The sequence below is a fragment of the Alligator mississippiensis genome, chromosome 6 (genome assembly GCF_030867095.1).
Source record: "Alligator mississippiensis isolate rAllMis1 chromosome 6, rAllMis1, whole genome shotgun sequence".
NCBI lineage: Eukaryota > Metazoa > Chordata > Crocodylia > Alligatoridae > Alligator > Alligator mississippiensis.
Genome location: NC_081829.1, coordinates 24588042 through 24613561, shown reverse-complemented (window position 1 = coordinate 24613561; position 25520 = coordinate 24588042). Strand labels below are relative to the sequence as shown.

At 46.3% G+C, this 25520-nt stretch overlaps 1 protein-coding gene across 1 annotated transcript in view; it reads left to right on the top strand.

The window, feature by feature from the left end:
* PDLIM1 (PDZ and LIM domain 1) overlaps positions 1-25520 on the top strand; it is a 73653-nt gene that overhangs the window by 8548 nt on the left and 39585 nt on the right. The window contains exon 2 of the mRNA XM_006263962.4: positions 13747-13898. Coding sequence (XP_006264024.1) covers positions 13747-13898 — 152 coding nt within the window. The remainder of the gene's footprint in view (positions 1-13746; positions 13899-25520) is intronic.

Below are 25520 nucleotides of genomic sequence, written 5' to 3'. Positions count from 1 at the left end.
TAGATAACCAGAAAACTGCATTTTCTCTGATAAAAACAGGGAATCCGTTGTTTTCTCTGTTCTTCCATGGGAAACAGGAAACTCGGATCCCTGCTTATAAGGTAGATGTCTATATAAAGGGCATACACATCATAGAACCCTCTCTGACTAGGGACTAATGAAACATGGATTATTTTCTCTGTTTCATTTCCATCTTATGTTGAGGAACCTCCTGGACTTGCTTATCTTCCCAGTTGCAAATGTCTGGTCTTATCCTATAAACCCATGTTCTTAACCTAATTTGTGTTCAATGCTGTGCTGATCCTAAACAGATTTTTGATTGAAATAATGCAGGCTCTATGGATTTTGGCTTCAAACCATGTCATATCATAACAAAAACAGTCTTGCCCATAAATTTAAAAAAATCCACTGTTTTCTCAATAAAAGCAGTTATGTGGCAGTCCAGTTTTGTGGACGTGTTAAAGATCTTTGGGATCTCAGTGTTATGCCTATCACTAATTTCAACTACAGCATCCTGAACTAGTCTAATGTACTGTCTAGTAATGAAATTCAGCAGTAGAGGTAGCAGGAAGTAAAGGGAGATAAAGGGTTTTTTGTTTTTTTTTTATTGCATTCATAAAGTTTATTTAACCTCAGTTTTTTCTGTAGCTTGGGCAGTGTGATTTAGAGTTATAATTTGGATTTTATTGCCCAACATTAGACTTGGGGTCAAATCCTGCTTGCCCTATTCAAGGGGAAAACTTGGCCCATTTAAATGCATGTGAGTATGCGGTGTGAAATTGGCCCTGGCATAAACAGCTGCAATTTTCTTTGCATCAGTGCAGATGTAGCTGCCTGTGCCAGGCCTGAGATTGTCCTGAGATTGCTAGAGAAATATTTGAAGAAAAGAGGAGAGGACCAGCTCAGGGGAGCAAGCTACAGGCTGCCTTGAAAAGAAGAATCATTTCCATGTAGTGAGCTGCTCAAGGAAACTGAACCCTACGGACTAGCTCTTTATTCACCCTCCCGAATATGGGGAGGATTAGTCATAATATGCTAACATGCCTTGGGGCCACGCCAGAATCTAGGATGTAACCTTTTTCCTGTGCAGAAAGAATAACCTGCAGTCATGGTATGAAATTTAAGGAGAAGACTAAGCTAGATATGGGATGGGCTTTTACACCCAGAGAATATCTGGAATGTTACACTGTCTGCCAAAGGAAACAGTGGGTGCGGTTACTTTAATAGGTTTTAGGGTTGGGCTGGCTTTCCATATGGAGAAGATAGCCCGTGTGTGTAAGCAAGGAGAGAGCTAAGAGCCAGGAAGGGGGAATGTACCTAGGATTGTATACCTACCACAGAACTATCTAGTTCTAACACTTTGGTGTTTCTGATTAGAGATATATAAGGCTTCTTCTTCCCCTTGTCTTTCAGATGTCTTGTTAGAGGCAACAGGCTGGGAAGGGGCTTTGGGGAGGTGCAAATGTGGCTTCACGTAGTCTTCATACGTACATTTCTGAAGGATTTTTACCAACCAGTTCTTGACACATGAATTACACTCAGAGTACATGGTGCTACAGCAAAACTAAACCTTGCAACATTTATGGCACAGCTTGGGTGAACAGAATTATACTGTCCATGAACAGTGAAACAGTTAACTAATGGGCAAATGACTCGAGTTATTTGTAGAACACCTGGCACATCAGGTAGATGCAGTCAGTGACTTCTGATCATCCAAAAGATGACAGAACAGCACTTGCTGACTTTAACGATAACTGAAAGCCAGCACTGAACTCCACTGTGAGAAGGGAAGGAGTAGGTTATCAGGTAGATTGTTCAATAGAAATACTGTGTCTCAGCACTCCTATCACAAGATATGACAGGGGGGCCTTGCAACCCTTGTATATATGTGTGGTTCTGTTGACTACAATGGGGTTGTTGTCTAAAATATACAGGTATGAGGACTCCTTGTTCCTGGTCAGTAGGGAATTTTCCTGGCTTGGTGTAAGGACTAAAGCTAGCAATTTGTGCAGAACCCACACTGTCATTCTATGCATGAAGGTAATCTGTCCTGTCCAGTGCAGTCTGCCCTGGCTGTACACAACAGCCATAAGGCCATAAAAAGTGAGGGAAAGATCTCCTTTTCCTTCTTTCCAGCAACCAGAGGGGTTCAAGCTTATCAGTAGTCTGAAGTGGAAAGCCAGGTGCAGTGAGAGCACCCTAACAAGAAATTGTGGAGCTCTCTTCCTGTGGTATGTAGGTCTTCTCATCAGTTGGTTGTTTCTAGACTCTGTGCAGAGATAGGCTCACCTCATTTTTTTGTCATATCCCCATGTCTCCAAGAGTCCTTCTGTCAAGAAGATGAAATAAGGAACTTGTATACAAAATGAAACACAAGGCAGCCATCACACCGAAGTGTGTTTACTTTCACCTTGTAACACAGCATTAGTACAGCTGCTTTGAGGAAGCTGTCTGTGGGAGTAGGCGGGACGCTGATGCACAGTAGAACAATATTGGTGATGTAGGTCCAGATTCTACTGCATCTCCTCCACACTGCTCTTTTGTGAGTCAGCCTTAAAGATGAGATGATGGCCTGTTACAAAAACAGGTTCCTTAATGGATTTTCAGGGACTTGAACAGAGTGGAATAAATCACAGTTAGGTACCTGATTCCACTTGGATACCCAATAGGTGGAATAGATTCTGGTCCCCAGTCTCTCCAGTCTAACCCAGTTGTGGAGCTCTGCTTCATTCTCTTGCTGGTGAGTACTGTCCTCTCCAATTTCCAGTGTGTGTGGAAGTTTTCTGGTATGCAGAGATCTACTGGTGGATCAAGATCCACTGGTTGGTGACCACTGCCCTAGACTCTTGCTTGATGGAAAGCAATAGCAGGCCTTGTCTGCTGGTCCAAAAACAGGACCTGAATTTCCCCTTAGTACACCTCTGCTGTCTTAGTGATGGTGGAGGATTTAGTGTAGTCAGTCACAATGCAGCTGGCGGCTTTATGGTCCAGACACACATTGCACAGCTGCCATTTGGATGTTGGCTTAAACCCATTTCCTTACTGACTTGCCAGCTTGGCAAGGCTTCCCCATTTGTCCCTGATGCAATGCAGAATCAGATACATATAAAGTAGAGGCTTTAGAGCAGGGGTGGGCAAAATATGGCCCATGGGCCAGATGCGGCCTGTGAGGCCATTCTATCCGGACCGTGGGGCCCCTAAAAAATTTAGAGAATTAATATTTATCTGTCTTTGGTTCCTGTCAAAAATGACAGGAAGAAGGGGCAGTAGGACCCTAGGGGAAGCCCAGTGGGCTCCCAAAACAGCAAGGCCTGCCCTTCCCCACCTCCCCAGCCAGAAGCCCCAATAGGGGCTTCTGGTCTGGGACCATGTGGCTGCCCTGGCGCTGGAACCTCAGGTAAGGGGGGGGGGGGAACAGGGGAAGGAGCCCAGGGAAAAGCAGCCCCTCGCCTGCCCCGTGGCAGGCGCTCCGTGCTGCAGCCGCTTGCAGTCTGCATGGAGCTGTCCTGAGTAGGCACAGGCAGCCTCATGCTGGCTGTGAGTGGCTGCAGCGTGGGGCACCAGTCATGGGGCGGGTGAGGGGCTACTTTTCCTGACACTCAGCACCAGCTTGTAACCCAGCCCCGCTACCAGCCTGGGCCCTGTCAGGCCTGCACACAGCAGCTGCAGCCCCCCTGCTTGCCACGTTGGGTAGTGTTGGCTGCTGCTGCTGCCCAGAGCTTGTGTGCTAGGCAGCCCAGAGGTGGTGGTGGCAAATGCTGCCCGGTGCGGCAAGCGAGGGGGCCGCAGCTGCTGCAGCCATGTGGAGCCCCGACAGGCGAGCCTGGAGCCGGCATGGGGCCCAGGCTGGCAGCGGGGGTGGGTTACAAGCTGGTGTTGAGCGTGGGGAAAAGCGGCCCCTTACCTGCCCTGTGCCCAGCGCCCCGTGCTGCAGCCCCTCACAGCTTGCATGGGGCTGCAGCACAGGGCAGCCCTGTGTGGACTGCGAGCAACTGCAGCAGGGAGCACTGGCCAAGGGGTGGGGGAGGGGCCGCTTTTCCCCGCACTCAGCACCAGCACTCAGCACCTTCTCCCTTCTAGTGCAGGCCAGCCCAGCTCCACAGACCCCTGCCAGTCTGTGCCCTGCTCTGGTCCCTACTGGTGCTGACCCTGTGGACATTGGTCCCAAGATGGTGACCAGGGGGCGGGGCACCTGTCAAGGGGCGGGACTACCCACGAAGCCCTTGACAGCTTGCCAAAACTGGGTAAGCGGCCCTCCACCCGAAATAATTGCCCATCCCTGCTTTAGGGAGAGGGACAGTTACTGGTACTGGGGGTTAGTGGGGTGGGAGAGAGGCTGGGTGAATAGAGACTTATACCGACCAGTAGAATAGCTGCTAGAAACCCACCTTGGCATGAGACTCCCAGTGGCATCCTGGAAACTACACAATACCAGGCTATATCCACCTGGGGATTATCTACTGCTATAAAAAGGGGCAGGGCAGGGTGGCACCTGGGGTGAAGGTACTGCACTTTCAAGATGATGTTAGCTTGTTTATCTGCTAAGGGCTAGTAGGTTATTCACTTATCAGATTTCAAGTGTATTATTTTCCTAGGGAATAAACTGGAAATTTGCACTGTTTTCTTCAGGGCAGTCCACTATCTCCAGTGTCAGATGCCTGATTTTTTCCCTTTTCTACATGCGTGCTTTTTGAGAAACCAAACCAGCAGTTCTTCTGGGGGCCACGTGGTCCCATCCATTTAAATAAACAGGCTGAAGACAAACAGGAACATGATAATGGCCTGGGTATTGCCAGGGATTATTACACAATAGAGCACTGACTTCAGGGAAACTTGCTGCCACTGTTAAAACAGGTTTCTCAGGAGAGTAATAGAATTGCCACTTAGACTTGCTTTCTCCTGGAGCTAATATGTAGATAGGTCAATCAAAAGTAGCCTGCAATCTTCCTTCTGCTGCAGTGGCTGACTAAATATTCCCCTAACTTGTTGCTGTAGATGATTAGACGTCAAGTATCACAGAATGATGTGAAAGGAACAGCAGTGCCTGTTTTTCCTCTCTTAATGAGACAGGAAAATTTATTTGCCTGAATTCTCTCATAGCTTCTGATCTCTGCTGACCCAGCTGTATGCATTCATTGGCAGAAAGCATGTTGCTTAGCATAATATTCCAAATGCTGAACATATTACTCATGGCCAAACAGAAGCATGTGCGGGTGGAGAAGGATTACATTTAGTGTTTGAATTTGTCTCCTAGGTGGTGATGGATCTTACACCTATGTAGCCATTGGCTTGTCTGACCAACATCTGTATAACTAGATCAGTGGTTTTCGTTTTCAACATTTTTGGACTTGTTTCTCAACTAAAGAAAAATAATAGAGCAATTCTTTTGCTGCAAGTCTCAGACCACAATTAGTCAAAATATTTATTGACACTATGGATTATTCCTATTAGAAATCTCTTCTTTTATTAGCTGCTAATATTGTGTAGCACTCCAGGATGCTATGGCTCCCTGGTTAATAATTACTGATCTATTATCTCAGGTATCCAGGTTGTAGCCGTATTGGTCTAAAGGCAAAAGGAATCAGGACTTCTGGTAGAAGTGATAGCTTTTATTAAACCAACTAGATTTTTGAAAAAATGTCTTTAATTGCAAGCTTTCGGGCACAAGGATCCTTCTTCAGGCATGGGAGAGAAGATTGTACAAGTTCTCCTGGGTAAAAATGAAAGTTCATATTTCATAGGAGAGTTGAAGGTGTGGTAAACTCACCTGTTTGGAGCAGTTCATTTTATATGCAGATTGGGGTCAGAGAAATGTTGGAATAGTCTGTTTACCTCAAAGTTGTTTGGTGGTAAGCAGGGCGTAGTCGTATTTCCTTCTGGTTATGGTGTTTCATATTTCACAGAGGAGTAAAAAGATGGAATGCTCTTCTGGGCAGGTATTTCTTATGTGGTTAGGTGTCTCTGAGCTCTGTGATGAGGTTCTGTGATGATGCAAATTACCTTAAACAAAGGCAGAAGCAGAGTCTCAGGTTTCAGGTGGTCAAACTTGCTTCCTCCTTGTAAAATTATGAAGATTTAATTTAAAAAAATGGCTAAAATTCAGTATCTTCCTTGAGTCAGGTATTCAGGTCGTAGCCCTTTTATGTGTGGATCTCTTCCTACATCAGCTCATTTACCTTTTCTGCTCTTGTTTGTTTCCTGATTACCTTCTTCTGGCTTGTATGCGTGTGGACCAGTGGTTTACCAGGGGCTGTGGAGTCCCAGAGAGAAGTTGAAAGGATAATGCAAACAGGGAAAGGATGGATGTGATGCATTTGTGGATGGGAAGGGTTAGGCAACCCAGTAGAACTAGTGAATGAAACCGATAGACCTCCTCATCACTTGCTTCCTACCAAACCCATTGGGCCACTGTCCTTGATAATGCTGCTGAAGGGCGATCTTCCCTTTCATTCCATAGAATGCCAGATGTCTGTCACAGTGCAGTTTAATTGTTAAATTAGTTCTTGGTAGAAAGATCTCACTATATATAGTTGTCAGCCTCAAATCCTTGTGGTTTCTGACTTTCCATGGTGAGGGAGTGGCTGAGGACAGCAGAGAAGGCATATGGGATGACTGGTGAGTGCTACCTGATTTGGGAAGATCAGGCTTATTGGCAAACTTTGACACTGCTGTGGGGTAGGGGGTTAGTTGACATATGGTTACTTTTGGCTGAGGAGTCCCCTGTGGTTCAGTGGTAGACTCCTTATCTATCCCACAGGAGACCAGGGTTTGATTCCCAGACACTTATACAACTACAGCCATGGAGGCACCAAACATCTGGACTCAGTCTGGTTCTTGGATTCTGTCTCAGTGGCCTAAAGGGATGGTGACAGGTCTGGGTAGCCTCCACTCCTCCAAAAATGCCTGCCCAGGCATATGCATGGAAGGTCTGGGTGGCCCTCATGCATACACCATGATCCAGGAGATTGACAGTTGCCACCACATTTGGCTGATTATGGGACAGAATTTTCAGAGGCAGAGAAAGGGTTTGAGATGCTGCTCAGAAAGGGTGTTGGAGGTTGAGGGAGGCATGAAGCCTCCCTCTCCCTTTTCTTCCAACCAACCAAAAGCAGCTGGCTTCCCAATGCTAATTGAGTTACACAAGCACAGGCTGCATACTTAAGGTGGTCCAGCCTTCTCTCCCATGCCAGTTAATGAGGGTAGTTATGGGCTTGTCTACACCATCTCAGTACCATGCCTAAGAGTACTGCTGTGAAGCAGTAACCCAGCCCTCCCATATTTGCTCCTGTTTCATGAGTGGAAATGAGGCCACATTAGGGCAGCAGGAGTATGCCCCAGGAAGCAGGCCTGACACAGAGCTTCAGAGATCAGGGCTGTGGTAAGGCAGCTGCACTATCTTATTTCCAGGAGTTGGCATTTGTGCACAGTGGGAAGGAGTGGGCGGGTTGGCTTTCTGAGACACTTCTGTTAGGCACACCTCCGCTTTGTCCTTTGAACAGTGAGATGACCCAAAGTGAAAATGTTGCACAACTGTCTTTGAGGAAACAGGGCAACATACAGCAAAGTTTGTTTGAGAAGAGCCTCAGGCATGATGTTGCAGGAGCTGCTTTATCTCAACACCTTTTATTACGAGTTGAGAGAGTTTTCAGTGCTGAACAGAGATTGTGCTTGTGTGCGCACCAGCAGCTGTTGGCTGGTTACCTACAAAACACATGAAGCTGAGCCAATCTGAGCCAGCTCTCCTGCAAAGTCAGGTTCGCTCCCCTCCTCTTACTGCCTGGGAGCTTGCATCTTTCTCCTTCCTCCATCAGCCTTTCAGAGGCCATTTTTGTTCAGAATAATGTCACCTGCCCTTTTCATGTGGCTACCCACTCTCTTCTCCCTTCTTTTCATACCTTCCCACCGCCAGTCAGCATTTCCAGCTCAGTCTGCCTAGTGGTCAGGAGGATGCAAAAGGCAGAATGAGAAAGCAGAGGTGTAGCTACCCATTTTTGTGCCCTGAGCAGAAAAGGAAGGGTAGGAAGAGAGGCAGAGGGCCATTTTGCTGAGCACTAGAAAGATGGGGGAGGGCAGAGTCTTAGGCTAGGGATAGACATTACTCATAAACCACTTTAAGTGATCAGAAACTGGTTTAAACCTGTAACAGAATAGATGTTCACTGCACATAAACCTGCTTGAAAATGGCTAAAACTAGTTCAAGATAAACCTGGTTGAATGTAGTATCAGACTTAGCTGATTTGGATTAAACCAGTTAATGCAATGTCTGTCCCAGACCCCTTGCTGGTTTAAGTTAAATTAGACTCCCCCAGTATCCCAGCATGCTCTCTGGGCTGGGCAGGGCTCTCTGCTTCACAGCAGGGCTGGTCCCTTCCCTCTGCTCCCTGTCTGGAGCTCCAGCAGAGACTGCAGGCTGCTCCCCCCCCATCCCTACTCCCTGTTAAGCAGAAATTCCTCCCTCCCCTTTGCCTTGCTGAGAGGTGTCTGTGTATTAGCTAGCAGACCACATGTGCTGTGGCAGACAGGACAAAAGCAGAATCAACAGGTAGCTGGTAATGTCACTCTGTTGTTTTCTTAATGGGGTGATAAACACTGTGTTACTTATTAATTCCCTGCTGGGCTGGGGTGGGGGAGGAACCCAACCCTAATTGGAGCATCGTGCTGGGGCCTGGCCACACCCTCCTCAGCTCAGCACTGTGGAAGGGAAGGGAGGGCTGGTCTAGCACCCCCTGGCTTCTAGCCTCAGCCACTGCAGGTATTTGCCTGCATGGTCAGGATGTCTGTGCAGTTACAAACTGAAGTAGCCTAGCCAGGTTAGACTAACCTGCAAAGATTGAATCAGCTCAGGCTCAGGCTTTTTGGTTGTCTGTCCTGAAACTCATTGGCCATGGTGCAGGTATGGGTTCAAGTTGCAGCTCTGGGACAGGCTCCCCACACAGGAGCAGTGATGGCATGGGCATTGTGGCGGCCACCATTCTGGTGCCCCCTCTAAATTGATACCTGGGGCTGGTGCCCAACTTACCCACCCTTAATTAAGGTACTATGAAGAAATTCCAGCCTTGGTAAATTAGACAGAAATGTACCCAGCTGCGTCTGATCTACAATGAGGCACAACTAGCATAGGTCATTGAATTAACAAGCAGTTAGAAAGCTACGTCCACTATCCTCATGTCCTGCTTTGGTGGGGATACTTTCCAATATTTTGTCAGTTCCTTCTGGAAACCTCTTGCCCAATTGATTTTTCTGTGTCTTCAAAGCTGGCTCTCTGAATTGAGTTGTCATGGTGCATTGTCTTTTGACCTCCAGAATAAATTTAAGCTCAAGTTAATTTTGGAAATCTCTTATTGGGGTTTGCTGGTCAGCTGCTTCATTCTGCAGCTGAAAGTGAGCATTTTTCAAATAAGTTTGCATCCTGTCATCTCAGTCTCCTCTTGCTGCCACACACCTCTCTCTCCATCCTCCCAAAAGGACAAGTCAGGAACATCACTAAAACTTAGCAAAAGCACCAATAATAAAACCACAATCCTATCCTATTTCTTTAACGCTTGAAATGTCTTTCAGTGACTTCGCTTATAAGGGTGAGAATTTCAAAGGCAGCATTGCCAGGCATCTAAGATATGGCATGATCTCTGGTCTGAGTCAAATGGAGAAGAGAAGAAATTTTGTTACTCATTATTAATAATTTAAGGAGGGACTGGTTTACTTTAGCAGTCTGCTCTTGTTCTGACAAGTTTCATCCTGGCAAAGAGTGTATGTTCTGGAAGCAGCATGGTAAAGGTTTTAATTAAGGTGACATTTCGGGGTAAGTCATTACTTTAAGAAATACATAAGAATACCTCCCATTTTCAGTGAGTCGGCTTTTATCTTTTTAATTGTGCATCCTTCTGGCTTTTCATTAGGGGAGATGTTTGCAGTGTACCTGAATAGCATTCATCTTCCTCATGCCCAAAATAGCATTTATCTGATACAGCCACAATGCTAGCATTCCATACTGTTCTGAAGTGGGGAAAGTAGGGGAACACAATACCACGAGTGTTGATGGACTGGAACAGATATTTGCCCGCAGACCCTACTAACTCAACCTAATGGCATTTTGATTCACTGGGCCTTCTTTAGAAGGCTTAGCTATTTTAAAACCTTCGTTTTCTGTCTTGGTTCTGATATTTTTCTTAGTACAGGATCATTCCAGATAGCGGGCCTCAGAAAGCTTTAATCTATAAAGTTGCATAGTTTGGTGAAATTCTTCCAGGGATATTGGTAATATATTTTTTAAGCATTTGGCAATATTAGTATCCTCTCAGTTAGAGAGAATGGCAATAATCATCTGTAAACCTCACTGCTCTTTATGAATGCAATGCAGTTATCTCTGTTCTACAGTTAGAGAAACAGAGGCAAAGAAAAGCTAAGTGACTTGCCCAGGGTCACAGAGGAAGTCAGACTAAGTCAAATGTAGAACCCCAGAACTCCTCTGCACTGGAGCACATTGGCTGGCTCAGTGACAGTCCCAGTCTTCATATCTTTGGATCCAGACCTGATTTTCCCAGAGCTAGGTCTTGAATTTGGGCAGTCTTAATATTTCAAGGAGATAGATGTGTTGTGTTCTGCCTAGCAAATAGCATAGCTATTGATGGGGCATGCTGTCTATGAAAAGTTAATTTAACGTGTTAGGTAGTTTTCTGAACACTTTCTGAAGATCTCTGGATTAGTGTTAAATGTCTGTATCCAGCTATGGTGAAACACATCAGTGTCCACCTTGGCTTGACACAAAGCTCTGTTGTATAGCAAAGAGGCATAAAGGAAAAAACATCTAATTCCATGACACCCTTCCATGTGCAGGGAAAGTGTCCTATTGAGGCTGGGAAGGGATACCCTAAGCAGCCTCAGTCTGGCCCAAGAGACGTGACAAACCCATTAAACAGTGCAGCACCACAGTGATGTTGATGCATATCAGTGTAGATTTCTCTCTCTCTCTCTCTCCCCCTCACCCCAAGGGAAGTTCTTTGCCTTGCAGCCCATACTAGGCATGCTTTCTTTATATTCTGTAAACAAGGTATATTTATAACTGAAGGCTCTGCTGGGTTTCCTCAGATAATTCATAGCTAGTCTGGTGTGCCAAGAAGGACTGTGAAACCAAAGGATGAATAATTATGGCAGTAGGTTCTCAAGTTGGGCATGTACCAGCTCTCAGACTTGCTTTAACCTGTGCTTGTATTTTGGATCAGTCCACCCTTTTCATGTCCTTGGGCTGCCTGCATCAATAATTGATTAAAGCTGGTATAATCACTGCCTTCCTCCCCCAGAATCATTTAAGCCATATAAGACTTCCCTTAGCGGTTATGGAACTGCAAGTGGATGTTTGTGCTGTAGGCCGTGACTTTGCAATTGGATCTGTGCACACAACTCCCTCACCCCATTAAAATCACTGGAGCTGTATACAGGGACATCCATCTTTTTGTTCTGATGCAATGACAGAACCACTGGGGCTTAGTTTTTAAAAAATCTCCTTTTTACATGGCTCAAGCCAGAAGTTGGGGGGTGGGGGGAGGGGGGGTGCTAAAGCACAGCTCTCTGGCACATAGCCAGCATGGGCTGTGTGCTCACTTCCTCTTCCTGCTGCCTCTAAATTCTCTGGGATTTGCAATCCAGACTCACTGCAGCAGGACTCTTCAAAGTTGCTCATCACTTCCTGTTTTCAGGTGCCTCTGGGATTTGTAGTCCACAGTCACAGCCAGCACTAAGTAAGCAGGGCAGGGCAGCTCCATACTTGGGGGAAGGGAAGTTTAACCCCCGTCCCTGGCCCTAGACCCCAGCAGGGCTTTGCCTGAGGTGGGGCAATGAGCCAGCCAGTGAGGCCATGGAGCCAGTTCTCACTGCTCCAGCTAGGGAGCAGAAGGGCAGGACCAGCCCTGCTCTCTGGAGCAGACAGCCCAGCCCAGCCCAGCCCAGCCCAGCCCAGGGCTGCAAAATGCTGGGGGACTCTGATTTAACTTGCACCAAGAAGGGGTCTGGGACAGAAGTTGAATAAACCAGTTTGACCTAAATCAGTTAAGTCTCATACAACATTTAACCAGGTTTATCTTAAACCAGTTTTAGCCATTTTGAACCAGGTTTATATGTACTGTACTTCTATTCTGTTACAGGTTTAAATCAGTTTCTGATCACTTAAACTGGTTTATGTATCACTTCTGTCCCTAGCCTAGCTGTTTAACAGCACGGTAGTTTAGGATGAGAAGCAAAGAATACTGCACTGAGCTGAACATGGAAAGGGAAATTTTCTGAAGGCAGAATGTCACAAGCATGAGTTGGTTTTGTGGATGTAGGCTAGGATGCTGGAGTCAGTTCCACTGTTCTTACAAAAAGAGCTTTGCATAAGGGCTGATGAGTTACGTTTAGCTTCTTACCTAAAAGATTATACTTCTGGAAATGCTGCCCCCTCATCAGTCTGCTGATTAAGTCAACACTGTCTTTGGAGAAAATCAAAGTCCACTGCAATTAGTGGGAGTCTTTACATTGATTTCAGTGGACTTTGGAACAGGCCCATATTATAAGCATCTTATACTAAACTGCATGCTAGCTGGCTTATGATACCTGACTTGATCACTGCACAAAGTGGCAAGGAACTTCACAGATGGAACGAAAAGTGGCCATTAATGCCTAGCTATCCTCAGCGGACCCAGAGAATAGTTAAGGATGTTCCTTATTAAAACTGGAAGAGATCTTACCGCAATCCACTCTGATGCCCAGCAAAATATATTCTGCAGTGCTTTCTGGATCATTTTGGTATCCATAGAAGAATGGAAATCAGCCACAAGAGCCTTGGGTAGATACTCGAGTTCTGCTTTAACTAGGCAAAGTCCAGTATCTGGGCTTTTTGATTATCTGCACCATTTGTTGATCCTCTGCTCCTTTTTACCTTTATTGGATCTAAATGATACCAGATTTATTGCAGCCCTTGTGGAGGGGTTTTAAATTTCTGAAGCTCTACCATTTTATGCAACAGTCCATCCCGTGTTGCTTCTATTTATATCTTTATGCAAACTGCTTATTTCAAGCTGGAAATCCCACCTGGGTTCTTTTTCTGGGTCTTACTGATTTATTAAAAGCAAAGGTGAACCCAAACCAAAATCTTGGGTCTAAGCCTGACTCCCTGCCTCACTGTACGCTGATTTCTTAAAGCTTGTTCCAGAGCTGAGTCTTTGCATTTGGCCACTTTGGTGTTTGCTGTTTTTTCTATATTCTCTTTTTTGGGTGGACTGTATCTTTCTATTTGTAGAGCATCCACCTCCCTGATTGTCCGGTGCTGTACCCTCAATTTCGGTGCCATTGCTTATGCTAGATGTGAATGAGTCATTGGGTGTCTGCTCTGTCTCTCTCATATGTGTCCCCTCTTGTCTGTTGTTTTCTTTTGTTCAAAATCAGTAATTGAGGCTGAAAAGTACACATTTGAGCTTTGCATATAGGGAAAATGTAACGCCTCCATTTCCATATGGTTCCGAGGCAAAATGCTCGATTAATACTTCTGGCTATGGCAGGAAATTGAGGTTCAGATTCAAATTTCATTAGCTCGGGTCCGCTTTTATTCATAATCTACTCTAATTGATTTCCACCCTTTCACTTTTTGCTTTAGCAAGGCAGACCTATGGGCTATCCTCTGTTACTGAAACATTGTCTGGGAAGTCACCCGGGGTTAAAATGTGTTTGGAAAAGCTCCTGTTTCTCTGTAATGGATCCCTTTTTGTTCCACCTTAGGTGACTCCGGGAAGCAAAGCTGCAATAGCCAGTTTATGCATAGGAGACGTCATCATGGCAATTGATGGAGTGAACACAGACAATATGACACACTTAGAAGCACAGAACAAAATTAAGGCCTGCATAGATGAGATAAATCTGACAGTTGGAAGGTAAGTTACTGAGATGTGCCCATGTGGGGGCAGGACTTGTTGTTTCTTTATAGCAACCACACCTGATTAGCTTCCCTGTCTTGACCTCTCTGGACCACACGGGCAATTATTTCGGGTAGAGGGCAGCTTACCAAGTTTTGGTGAGCTATCGAGGGTCGCATGGGTAGCTCCACCCCTTGACAGTTGCTCCACCCTGGTCACCGTATTTGGGCCATAAGTCCCACCCCCCAACCCCTGATCTTTGCCACTGGAACTCCCTTCACTTGCCCAGGAAGTACTCCTTTTGGGAGGGAGGCTACTGCAATCTTGAAACCAGAAAAAAACAATATTGTATCCAAAAAAAATAAAACATGTACTATAACTTATTTAAACTTTACTTAAAAATATTTTTGTACTGTTTTGTGTGTTTGCAAAGTGTATCTAGAAGTGAGTGCATAATGGCTAAAAATACAGTCTTACTGTATATTGTGTGTGGGCAGTAAGGGAGTATATGTAGGGGGGTGTGGTTGAGGAGTCAGCGTGTGTGTGTGTGGGGTGGCGTGTGCATATGGTGGGTGGGTGTAGATGGGTGTGCGATATGTGGTTGGGGTGGGGGCTGTGGGAGGGTGTGGGGTTATAGTGGGTGGGGTGAGAGACAGAGAGAGAGAGATGGGGCCAGACCGTGTGCTGCTCTTGAGGACTGCCTCACGCAATGCAGCCAGGCAGACCCTGTACCCAGGCTCCAGGCTCCTGCCATCCCATCCTGGGTCCCCACTGGCCCCAGGGCACTGGCATGGACTCTGCGCTCCCGCCCACTGCTACCATGCCACCGTTGTTTCCTTGCTTTCCCTCCCACATGCCCACACACTGCTGCTGCCGTCACCGCTTCCCAGCCACCACCACTGCCACTCCCCCCGCCGCTGCCGCTCCCTGCAGCCCCCCTGCCACACCCCCTGCCCGTGCCACTCCCCACTGCCACACCTCCTGCTATCGATGTTTCCTGTGGTCCCCTTGTCACTCCCCCCCACCACTGCCACTTTCCGTGGCCCCCCTCACTGCTGCCCCTGCCGCTCCCCACACCACTGCTTCCCATGGCCCCCGCACTGCTGCTACTTCCTGCGCTGCTCCCTGCTGCTCCCCGCACTCCCCTGGGGAGTAAGCAGAGCAAGACTTAATTGTTGTGGGAGCCCATAACCACCCAGTTCCTCCCACATATGAGGATGATAGGAAAGGTTGTGCATATCTTAAGACTGAATGGAGTTTTTCAGCCAGAGAGTACAGGTCGGGTGGTACCTGCAATGCTGTGTTTTACTCAGATTATTTTCAGGAGCTCTACACCTTTGACCATCTGATACTGTCCTTGGCTCATCATGAACTGTACTGGAAATTACCTGTATGCAGCCTCACAACAATCCATGTGGATGGCTGCAAACTTAGTTTTGCATGTTCCCAAGTGGCCTCACTTGAGTTTACTGAGGTCCAGGAATGGCATTCCTTTAGTAACCCATGGACAATCAGGACAACCCCAATCTTATTTTTTTCTTTTGGATAAAGCATCATATATGTCCTTTTCTGGAGACAGGGAGAGAAAAATAGCCTCAGGAGGTCCTTCAAAGTTTATTTAAACCTCAGCCCATGCTCATATGCTTCACATTATCCAGCTTTGCTTTCAAGCACCTGCAGGTTCCCTCAAGTCACTTGTGTTGGGTACCACTGTTGGTCTTGTGGGTTTTCTTTTGTTCCACTCTTGAGTCACTCTCTGAATGGGATTATACAAGCCCAGCAGTGTGCTCTCAATCATCCATTCTGAGCTGAGGAAAAAGAGACTGGCCTGTTCCCTCATCACATACTGCCTAGTGTTTGTACCATAGTGGGAAGGGGAAAATGTAATCTTCCTTTCTACCCTTACTTTTTAAAAAGAGGTTCTGAGAACTTGCAGCTACCATAGTTTTCAGTGGGATCTCTGGATATGAGCATGGTGGCAGAGTCGGTCTTTAGAAGCTGCTTTCTTCTGCAGTGAGTTTTAAATCCTTTTTCCTTTCCCTTAAGGGCATTTGTAAACCTCCAGCCACTGCTGTGGGAGTGCTTTCTTGGACCTAATGCTAGAGGGCATGTGATAGGAGATCATAGCTTAGCAGACCAGAGATAACTCTTAGTGCTCTTAGTCCACAGAGTTCTCTTACTGATGTTTGGTTGATGCCAGTAGCTCAGTAGACACTTTACAGTCCAACAAAAAGTTGTAGTTCCAACCCAAAATGATTGCAAAACAGTGTGCAATATGAAGATGGTAGAGAGAAAATGACATGAAAGCAGGGTGTACGGTCACTGAATGTACAGTGTTTTATTAGCCCCACTCTTTCTCATGAAAATTCTGAATTCAGTAATCATTATCTTCATGCAGAAATGTGCTTATTGGCCTTTTTGAAATCACGTGTTTCCTAACTGAACAAAACAATACTGTGTGGTTCTGGCTGAGTGAAAACGGGAGGAGAGGGCTGTTTCAGCCCATAGGCAAGTTCACACTTTACAGATCATTTAGCTTGTGAATGTGTTTGCTAATGTTAATCAAAAAGTTGTTAACTTTATGACTACCCAATGAGCATTCAATTAGATCAGGGCATAGAAGCTGCCCTGGAGAATAATTCTAACTGGATGTGTAGTCATGCGGAACTATGGAATGGCTCTGAATGAACAATGCAACTTCTTTTTCAAGTGTGGCCTCCTTATGTGGAATCAAGCTATTTTATATGAACTTCTTCCTTCATGCTGATAGGCTCAGGCAGCAAGACCTACATTACCTGTGAGAAGAGAAGGAGAAATCATAGGCCTTTCTTATACTTCTGTTTAGGTAGACTTGGGGTGATGTTTTGTCTGTCCATTTATCTTTGGGTAGCACACTCCTGCCAAAGTATGGCAGAAGTATACCAAGGTATCTAAGTGCATTCCAAGTAAAATTAAGTCCAGTCCCTAGTGGACTTCATGGCATCCTTAAAGCAAACAGAACTCCTCAAGTACTTCATAACTCATAGAGATCCAATCCACACCCCAAGCAAAAATTTGACTACTTCATGGAGTTTATTTTGTTTTGCAGGGAGTTGGTAATGGTTTTACAAAGGAGGGTGTATTTTTTATGTTGGAAAAGCGTGTCGTGAAAGAGAAGCTCTGGATTAACCTGAACTCCTTTGGGAGATTGATCTGTGTACAGATCCCCTCAGCTGAGAGAACTTTCTTTCCAGCTACCCTGCTTCTTTTGATCTACTTGGTCCCAGAAGAGTGCAGCTGGTTGTGATGGCTCACAGATTCATGTTTGGTCTTTGAATCAGAAGCTTGATCTATTAATTGCTTTGAAGATTATTACTAAGGCCTTAAGATAGCATCAGAAGCCTGCGGAGAGTATATAGATGTGGTGTTCTCATGGTGGCCTAACCCATGGGGAAAACAAGCAGGTGCAGTCTATGCCATTTGGAGCTTGTGCATCATCTTCATGTTCAACTGCACATAGAGTGACTGTCGCAGAGCACTTAGGTGCCCTGCTTCTTTAAAGAGGGGAAACTGCTAGGGAAAGAGCTCTAGCAGTGAGTGGGGAGCCCCAGCTGCTGGTTACCCAGGCAACCAGAGTGAGCTAGTGGCCCACCCCTGCCAGCTATCAGCTGACCAGAAGGGGCAGGGCCTGGCTCACATATAAACCCCAGGGCTGAGGCCAGGATAGCAGTACCCTACCAGCAGCCAAGGGGGAAGGAGCTCTCCCAGAGCAAGCAAAGGGGAGAGGTCTGACTGCAGGTACAGCCCCCGAGACTGGTGAAGGATGGAGCACCCCTGGCGTGGCTTGAATAATGTTCTAGCCAGGCAGCTAGAATTTGTGTTATAGCCCTGGTTTTGTTTGCTGTTTAGGATCGGTGGCTTGGGTGAGGCTGTTAGGGGAAGGACGAGGCCTCATAAGGGACTCACAGCAGCATGGGGACCCCAGTGCCAGAGAGGGCGCAGCATTGAGGGTGCACCGACCCACAGCGCCAGAGAGGGCGCAGCACTTTGCAGGGCTGTGGAGGGCCCGAGCGCCAGAGAGGGGCGCAGTGTGAGACAGGACTGCGGAGAGCCCAGGGAGGACCAGGGGGCCAAATTATAACAAGGCCCAGACCGAACAATGTCAGTTCCATCTGCGAGGCTTGCGGCATGGTAGAGGGGTGGTTGGAGCCACGCATAGCCCATAAGGCTAGGGTGCCCCAAAAACACCTATTGCAGAACGGGACCCACAAGGGGTCCGGGAGTCCACGGGGTCAGATATTACAGCAAACCGTGTCCAAGAGGACATAAAGGCAGTGTCCCTTATATATATTCTCCATCAAAGATGTGGCGGGTGAGAATTGAGGGTGCCCATTGGGTCAACTTGGCATGGTAAGGGGGCCTTGGGGAGATCATGATCATCCTGCAGGACCCTGCGCTGTGACAGTGACTTACAGTGACCCAGCATGGAGGTGACCTGTACAGAAGCACTATGACCAGGTCCTTCTCCAGGAGGAACAGATGAAGTTTGCTAGTGAGCTGGAGGTGAAGGGTTGCTTTTGGAAAATGATGCTGCCTGGACATCTAATATTTTTTTTAAGGTTTCCTGAGCTTTGGCTTGTGCAATCAGGCCAAACTCCATCAGGATGTCCAGGGTGGACAATACAGTCAGGTTAGGTTGGATTTTTCTCTCCCAGTTAGTTTGAAAACTGTTTGATCTAGGGGCTAGGGGAAGAAGTTACACATAAACCAGTTTAAATGATCAGAAACTAGTTTAAACCTGTAACAGAATAGAAATACAGTGCACATAAACCAGGTTCAAAATGGCTAAAACTGGTTTAAGATAAACCTGGTTGAATGTTGTATGAAATGTAACTGTTTTAAGTCGAACTGGTTTATTCAATTTTTGTCCTGGACCCCTTCTTGGTGCAAGTTAAATCAGAGTCCCCCAGCCTCCCAGCATTTTGCAGCCCTGGGTTGTGCTGTGCTCTGCTGTCTGCTCCAGAGAGCAGGGCTGGCCCTGCCCCTCTGCTTCCTAGCTGGAGCAGTGAGAGCTGGTTCACTGGCCTCACTGGGTGGCTCACTGTCCCCACCCCCAGCAAACCCCTGCTGGGGTCTGGGGCCAGGGAGGAGGGTTAAACTTCCCTTCCCCCCAGTACGGAGCTGCCCTGCCCTGCTTACTTAGTGCTGTCTGTGACTGCAAACTAAAAATTCCAGAGGCCCCTGGAAGCAGGAAGAGGAAGTGATGAGCAACTTTGAAGAGTCCTGCTGCTGTGAGTCTGGTCTGCAAATCCCAGAGACCTTAGAGGCAGCGGGAAGAGGAAGTGAACACATAGCCCATTAGTGCCCCCCAGCCTCTGGCTTGAGCCACTTCAGGCGTGTGGCTGTATTTCCTGAATCAAAAGTGAATGTCTGTTCATTTGTTTATTGGTTCAATCTTTGCAGCTTAGGCTAGCCTGCAAAGACTGAATCAATTCAGCCTCCAGCTTTCTGACTGTCTGTACTTAACCCATAAGCACTATCTGCTACCTGGTCCCTGCTTGGATCTGTGTCTCTGGGTTTCTACATTATTAGGTAGCTCTGCTGACTGAGACAATGAGCCCTACAATCTGGTCAGGCCATCAAGCATAGTCAGCACTGTGTGTGCAATTTGTATGAGCACTGGAAGGATTCTCAAGGGAGAGAGGAATTTCTGAGTTCTCCATTTACCATGTACACTAATGCGTGCACTTTGTAAAAGCCTAAAACCCTGGTGATTTTAATATTAGATCCGAGTTATTTGAAATGATGGTTTGTGGACTAGGGCTATTCCTCACAGTCTGCGAAACATTTTGAGAGCAAAGATTGGGAGGAGAAGCTGCCGCAGTGCTCTGTTTAGTAGTTAGTGCTTTTAGAGTCATGGATTTGAAACCAGCTGATTTAGGCTCTCATGATGGTGATGGGGATTTCATACATGCAGAGATAGGTAACTCTGAGTGGACTCTTTTATAAAGTGTAGAGCAGAAAGACATTGATTTAAAGTCTTTTTCATTAATTTTTAAATGTCCAAAAACCATGTAGGTATTATACAAGTTTACTACTACCCTTCAAGGCTGTGTATGGGGTTAGCCATGCAATCCACGTATATTTTAGTGGGAATTGTGTGGTTCATTTTCCCCTATCCTTGGATATACCTACATTAATTAAGAAACATTTAGCTGTAATAACTGGAAACACGTAAAAGCTTCTGGTAAAGGAAATGCTGTTTGTGCTGTGTACTTGATTACGAATATCAACAGCATTCCAATGTTTCCTGTTTCAGCATTTTCCTTAATGATGGTAATAGCCCCAAAATATTTCAGATTAGATTGTAGTCAGGAAGTACAGTTTAACACACAATGCTGCTGGGAGTGGATTAATTTACTGGCTTAAGAAAGCATGAACATTCTGCTTTTCTACCCAGTGGGGAAAATTCATCCCTCGTGAAAGTTTGCTAACTTCCAAGGAGTTAACAACAAGCATGAGTTTGCTCTGCTGAGTGCAATAAATGCACTGCCTGCTGTTTTGCTCATTGACGTGATGAGAAACTTTGGAAGATTCTGTTCTCTCCTATTCAAGTGTGATAGTTCTAGAATGTTGATACTCTGCCCGAATTCCAGCTGGATTTTTAGTGTATGTCATTCATTCTGTCATGACCTTGTTCATGTGTTCACTTGTTGTCTAAGGTAACCAAGAGAGTGTTTTAAAGATCAGGTCTCGAGAACAAAAAAATATTTTCAAAGGGCATGGAGAAATGAACAAATTAAATCAAATTAAAAATAGAATAGGGAACTTAGTGCGCATCAGCTACCGTTTGCTCCAATGCCATAATAAGTGGAATCTAAAATGGCAGGTTACTTCTCAGTGAAACAGCGCAGTCATGTTAATTTAGATTCCATTTACAACATGATAGGGGCATAAACACAAAACGGTTACTATTGAGCAGCTGACATGCAGTGAGGCCCCCCCCCCAGTTTAATTTGTTTTTCCATGCATAGCAGACATAAATGGTAAAGTTCTCTTCTGTCCACTGGTGAAGGGCCAAGCTTTGTACCTCAGGTTCCTTACATAGCCAGAAAAGTACTGATCTATAGCAGGTGATCTTTGGAAGTGACACGGTGAAAGCAGCATTTGTAGTAGAGGAATCGGGAATTTCATAGACGGGGTTCTGAGCTTGTCCCATTCTTGGAGAGATGGAGCTTTTGGATCCAGCACCAAAGCCTTTGATCTGAGTCATTATCTTTTTTTATTTAAGATTTGTTCTTTTATTCTTGTTCATATTCTTACTGGGGTTTCGGAGCAAAGTAAAACCTCTCTTCCAAGGCTGTATCTATTCAGAATGGGTATCTGATTTTGCCATAAGGGGAATAACAAGCAAGGCAGGAGCAGCAGAAGAGAAAGTCACCAAGATATTGAGGAAATTTGGTTTGGAATATTTGGCAGTGGAATGGAACCCACAAGGACCAAGGAACAGAATGGGGAAGAGAGAACCCCAGGGAAGCAGCCAAATTAATTGCTTATGTAAAGAGGCACCATTTCTCTAGCTCTGGTGGAAATGCACCTGCTGAACTTGATCCTGCTCTATGCAAACTCTCTGCATGTCTCTAGACACAAAAGAAAAAATGGAATTAGATGATCTAGACAAAAACTTGTTTCACTGAGTATCCCAGGTTAGGGTTAATTTTAATTGAATTGGCTCTTCTTATTTGCTCAGCTAAATTAGAAAGGACAATAGTTTGGACCTGTGGTGCCAGACTGGTATGTAACAAAACTTGCTGAAAGGCCAAATTCTTCATACATTTCTACATTTAAAAAAATAAATAGTCTTTTTTTATTTGAATGTGCCTTTTCCTGCTGTGACTGGAAGCACACTGGGGTTATAATAATATATAAATACTTGCAAAAAGGATTACAAATGTGTAACCTTTCTCTCAACTCCTATCACCTTTTTCATCAGATTGCCTAGCTGCTCCTCCACAGCTCTGCCGCCAGTACAATAATTCTTGCTGCACTTAAAAGGTTGGAAAAACAACCTGGCAGAACCAGTTACCCTAGCAGAACCAGTGCCAAGAAGAGAAATTGCATGTTCATTCTGCTAAACATCCAAAAGCTGATGGAAGCTCTGCTACTAGGCTGTATCAAAACAAAAGTAAAAACTGCAGATACCCAAATGCTGATTATGAGGAGGACAAAATATGGGGCTTGGCTTGAAAAGATTATATAAAAACAGTTTATATATGTCATGTCCTTGCTACTGGAGACATCAATCCATTTTTCTCATGTTGCCAGTTTTCAGCGTGGGGACCACTGTATGAAGTCACAAGAGAAAATAATCTATGTTCCAGGAGACCCATGGATTTTGTTGACTAACTGTGGTCTGCTTTTTGTCATCCTGCCAGCAGGAATTTTCCAGCCTTGTCATATTACTAATAATTCTTGTGGCCCTGGGAAAAAGTGTGATGTTCTGTATATGTCTATATATGGACATGCAGATTGTTCAATGCTCAGCTGTAAGGCCCGAGATCCCTGTGACTGGCTCTATGTTGCATGGCACTCCGTGTGTACTGAGAACTTTCTTTGTGATTGGTGCATTCAGAATGATTTACAAGTAAAATCTGCATTGTGACTCATTTCTATAGACTTTCTCCTTCATACAAAAATAGTTAGTTCAGTAACTAACAGGTTGGAAAGTGGGTTTGAGGGGCAGTTGGATCTGTATTATTTTAGGGCATTTTAAGAAAATGCTTGACTTTATTGTGGTCCTCTGTTGTGGCTAATGGAAGGATAAGCCTTTTAAGTCGAGAGCTAGGGTCATGTGCTTCTTGGATCAAAATAAGTTGGTAAATTCTGTCCTCATTGTTCCCATGAAGTTCTGAACACCCATAGTGTGCAGCCTTCTGGCAGCCAATTTAAATGGCATCTATTCACCAAAGTAAATCAACCATATAGTAGAAAACTCAATAAATGTTATTGCCTGTTACCCTTTCCCTAGGGCTTGTACCATGCTGCTCTTAAGGGCTAAGGACAGACATTACACACAAACTGGTTTAAGTGATCAGAATTAGGTTTAAACCTGTAACAGAATGTAAGTTCAGTGCACATAAACCAGTTTCAAAATGGCTTGTAACTGGTTTAAGAGAAACCTGGTTAAAGGTAGTATCAGACTTAACTGATTTGGGTCAAACCGTTTTATGCAATGTCTGTCCCACACCCCTTCTTCCTTTAAGTTAAACCAGAGTCCCCCAGCATCCCAGATGCTTTGCAGCCCAGGGCTGGGCTGGGCTGGGCTAGGTTGTGCTCTCTGGCAGACAGGACAAAGGCAGACAGAACAGTGTCCACTTAGGGTTTTTTGGAGCTAATCAACAGGTCAGTTGGTAATGTCCCTCTGTTCTTCCCTTGGAAAAAGCTGTTTAAGAAGAACTTGACCTAATGAGATACTTTTGCTCTGATGATGGGCTGATAAACACTGTGGTTTTGTCAGCCCTCTGCTGTCAGGTTTGCTGTCAGGTTTGCGGAGAGGGAGATTGAAAAGTTCAGTATCATCAACAGATGCATGCACTGCACACTCCCCTTTTCCTCAGAGTGCTAGTCCAGGGATAGGGTCTGGCAACACACTCGTTGCTTGAGCAGCAAGTGGGGAAAAGCCTGAGATGGTGCAGACCAGGGTGGGGGTTTAAACCCCTCCCTAATCAGAGCATCCTGCCTGAGCCTTGCCATGCCCCTTCTCAGTTTAGCACGGGGCTGCTCTAATGCCCCTCCCCCCTCCCCCCAGCTTCTAGCCTGAGCCACTGCAGGCATATGCCTGCATTTCTGTAATGAAAAGGGAATGTTTATCTATCTCCAAATTGGTTCAAGATTTGCAGGTTAGACTAACCTGCAAAGACTGAATCAATTCAGGTTCAGGCTTTTTGAATGTTTGTCTCTAGCCAAGAAGTCTTGTAAAACTCATGAGTATAACAGCACTTTGCACAGAGGTTAAAAATCCATCAAAACTGTGGGTGTTTGGGGGTTTTTTTCCTTGCCCATTTGTATCTCCTGACTCCTAGTCTCAAGTTTTGTTCTATCCAAGGAACTTTTATACTGGGTTTATTTCTTTGAGATATTACCTGTTCTGTTTCAGCCTAACAGTTCCAGTGCCCGTGTTTACATGAGACACTGACTGTGCAGTAGCCCAAGACTACTGTGTAGTAGCGTCGTGTGGCAGAACCCGTGATGCAACGCTACTGCGCAGTAGTCTCAGGGCTACTATACAGTAGCATTCTAAAAACCTGTTTGTCAGCACTACTGTGCAGTAACTTGGGTTATGGCACAGTCACTTATTACTTATTTATACAAATACTAAATTAGGGTTACCATATTTCCAGGTCCAAAACAAAAGACACCTATCATGAGCAGGGGGAGAAGGGGGCAGGGGGGATTATGATGGGGGGGGGAGGGAGGGGGCAGTGACATGCTGGTGCTCTGCCCCTGCCCATTCTGTTGCCCCTCAGTGCCAAGCCACAGCTGCTGCCCCCCTCCAGCTGGTGCCCCTAATTCTTCACCCACAGGCCCCTGGTGATGCCAATGCACCACACTCCCAGCCCACAGTGCCCCCCACCCACATGCCCCTCACTCCTGATCTGCAGCCCATGCCCCCCCCCAGCCCTGCCGGAGGGGCCCCACCTGTCCCCATCCTGACTGGGCCAGAGCATGTGCCTCTGATTCATGCAGGCAGTGGCAATGTGTGTCCAACCCCAGCGTGGGCTGGAGGGAAGAGGTGCACCCTGCCCTAGGATGGAGTTGCCGCACTGTGCCAGTCAGCTTGGCTTGGGCCCCCACCCTCCTCCTCCCTGTGGACAGTGTCTCCTGGCCGCTCAGCCCCTGTGAGCACAGGCACCAGCTTCTGTGCTACCAGCCCAGCCACAGAGTTCCCCGCTGCCCTCAGAGGGCCCCCATTGCCCCTTTCCACTGCTAGAGGGGCAGGCAACCCCTTGTCACCCCCCTTCCCTGCTGCAGCCCCAGCCCCCAACCCTCCTGCCCTGACCAAATGTCCAGGATTTTGCTTTACTCCACTGCTAGAAGCAGGGGGAGGGCTATGGGAGGCAGCAGAGAGCACAGATGTACTGGCCTGCAGCTGCAGAGGTGCGTGCAGACCCATGTGGTGCTACCTGCTGCCTCTAACTGCCCTCCTGCTCCTACCAGTAGAGCAAAATGAAATCCCAGACATTTGGTCAGATTTAAAAAACTCACCCGGGCGGACACTGGAGGGCTTAAAAAGGGGCCATGTCTGGGTTAACCCGGATGTATGGTAACTAGAGGTGCATACATCAGTCTGATATTGGATTGGCACCGATGTAAAGAAAATTGACTATATTGGAAATAGGCCTGATGTGGCTGATAAATGCCTGTGCGTGCGTGCAGCCACACCACAGCATGCAGGCAGCAAGGAGCAGAGCCCCACAGCATGCAGCTAGTAAGTCTGTTGTGGTAAAAGGGGAGGAGGTAGGGAAGGGGCATGGGGGGGCAGATCAATACCCCCTGCAGCAAGGGAGGGAATGGGGCTGGGGCTCAGGTAGGCACTGCCTGGGCAGGGCAGGCGTAGGATGGAGTCACAGCTCATCTTGGGGGTGCGAGCTAGCAGAGAGC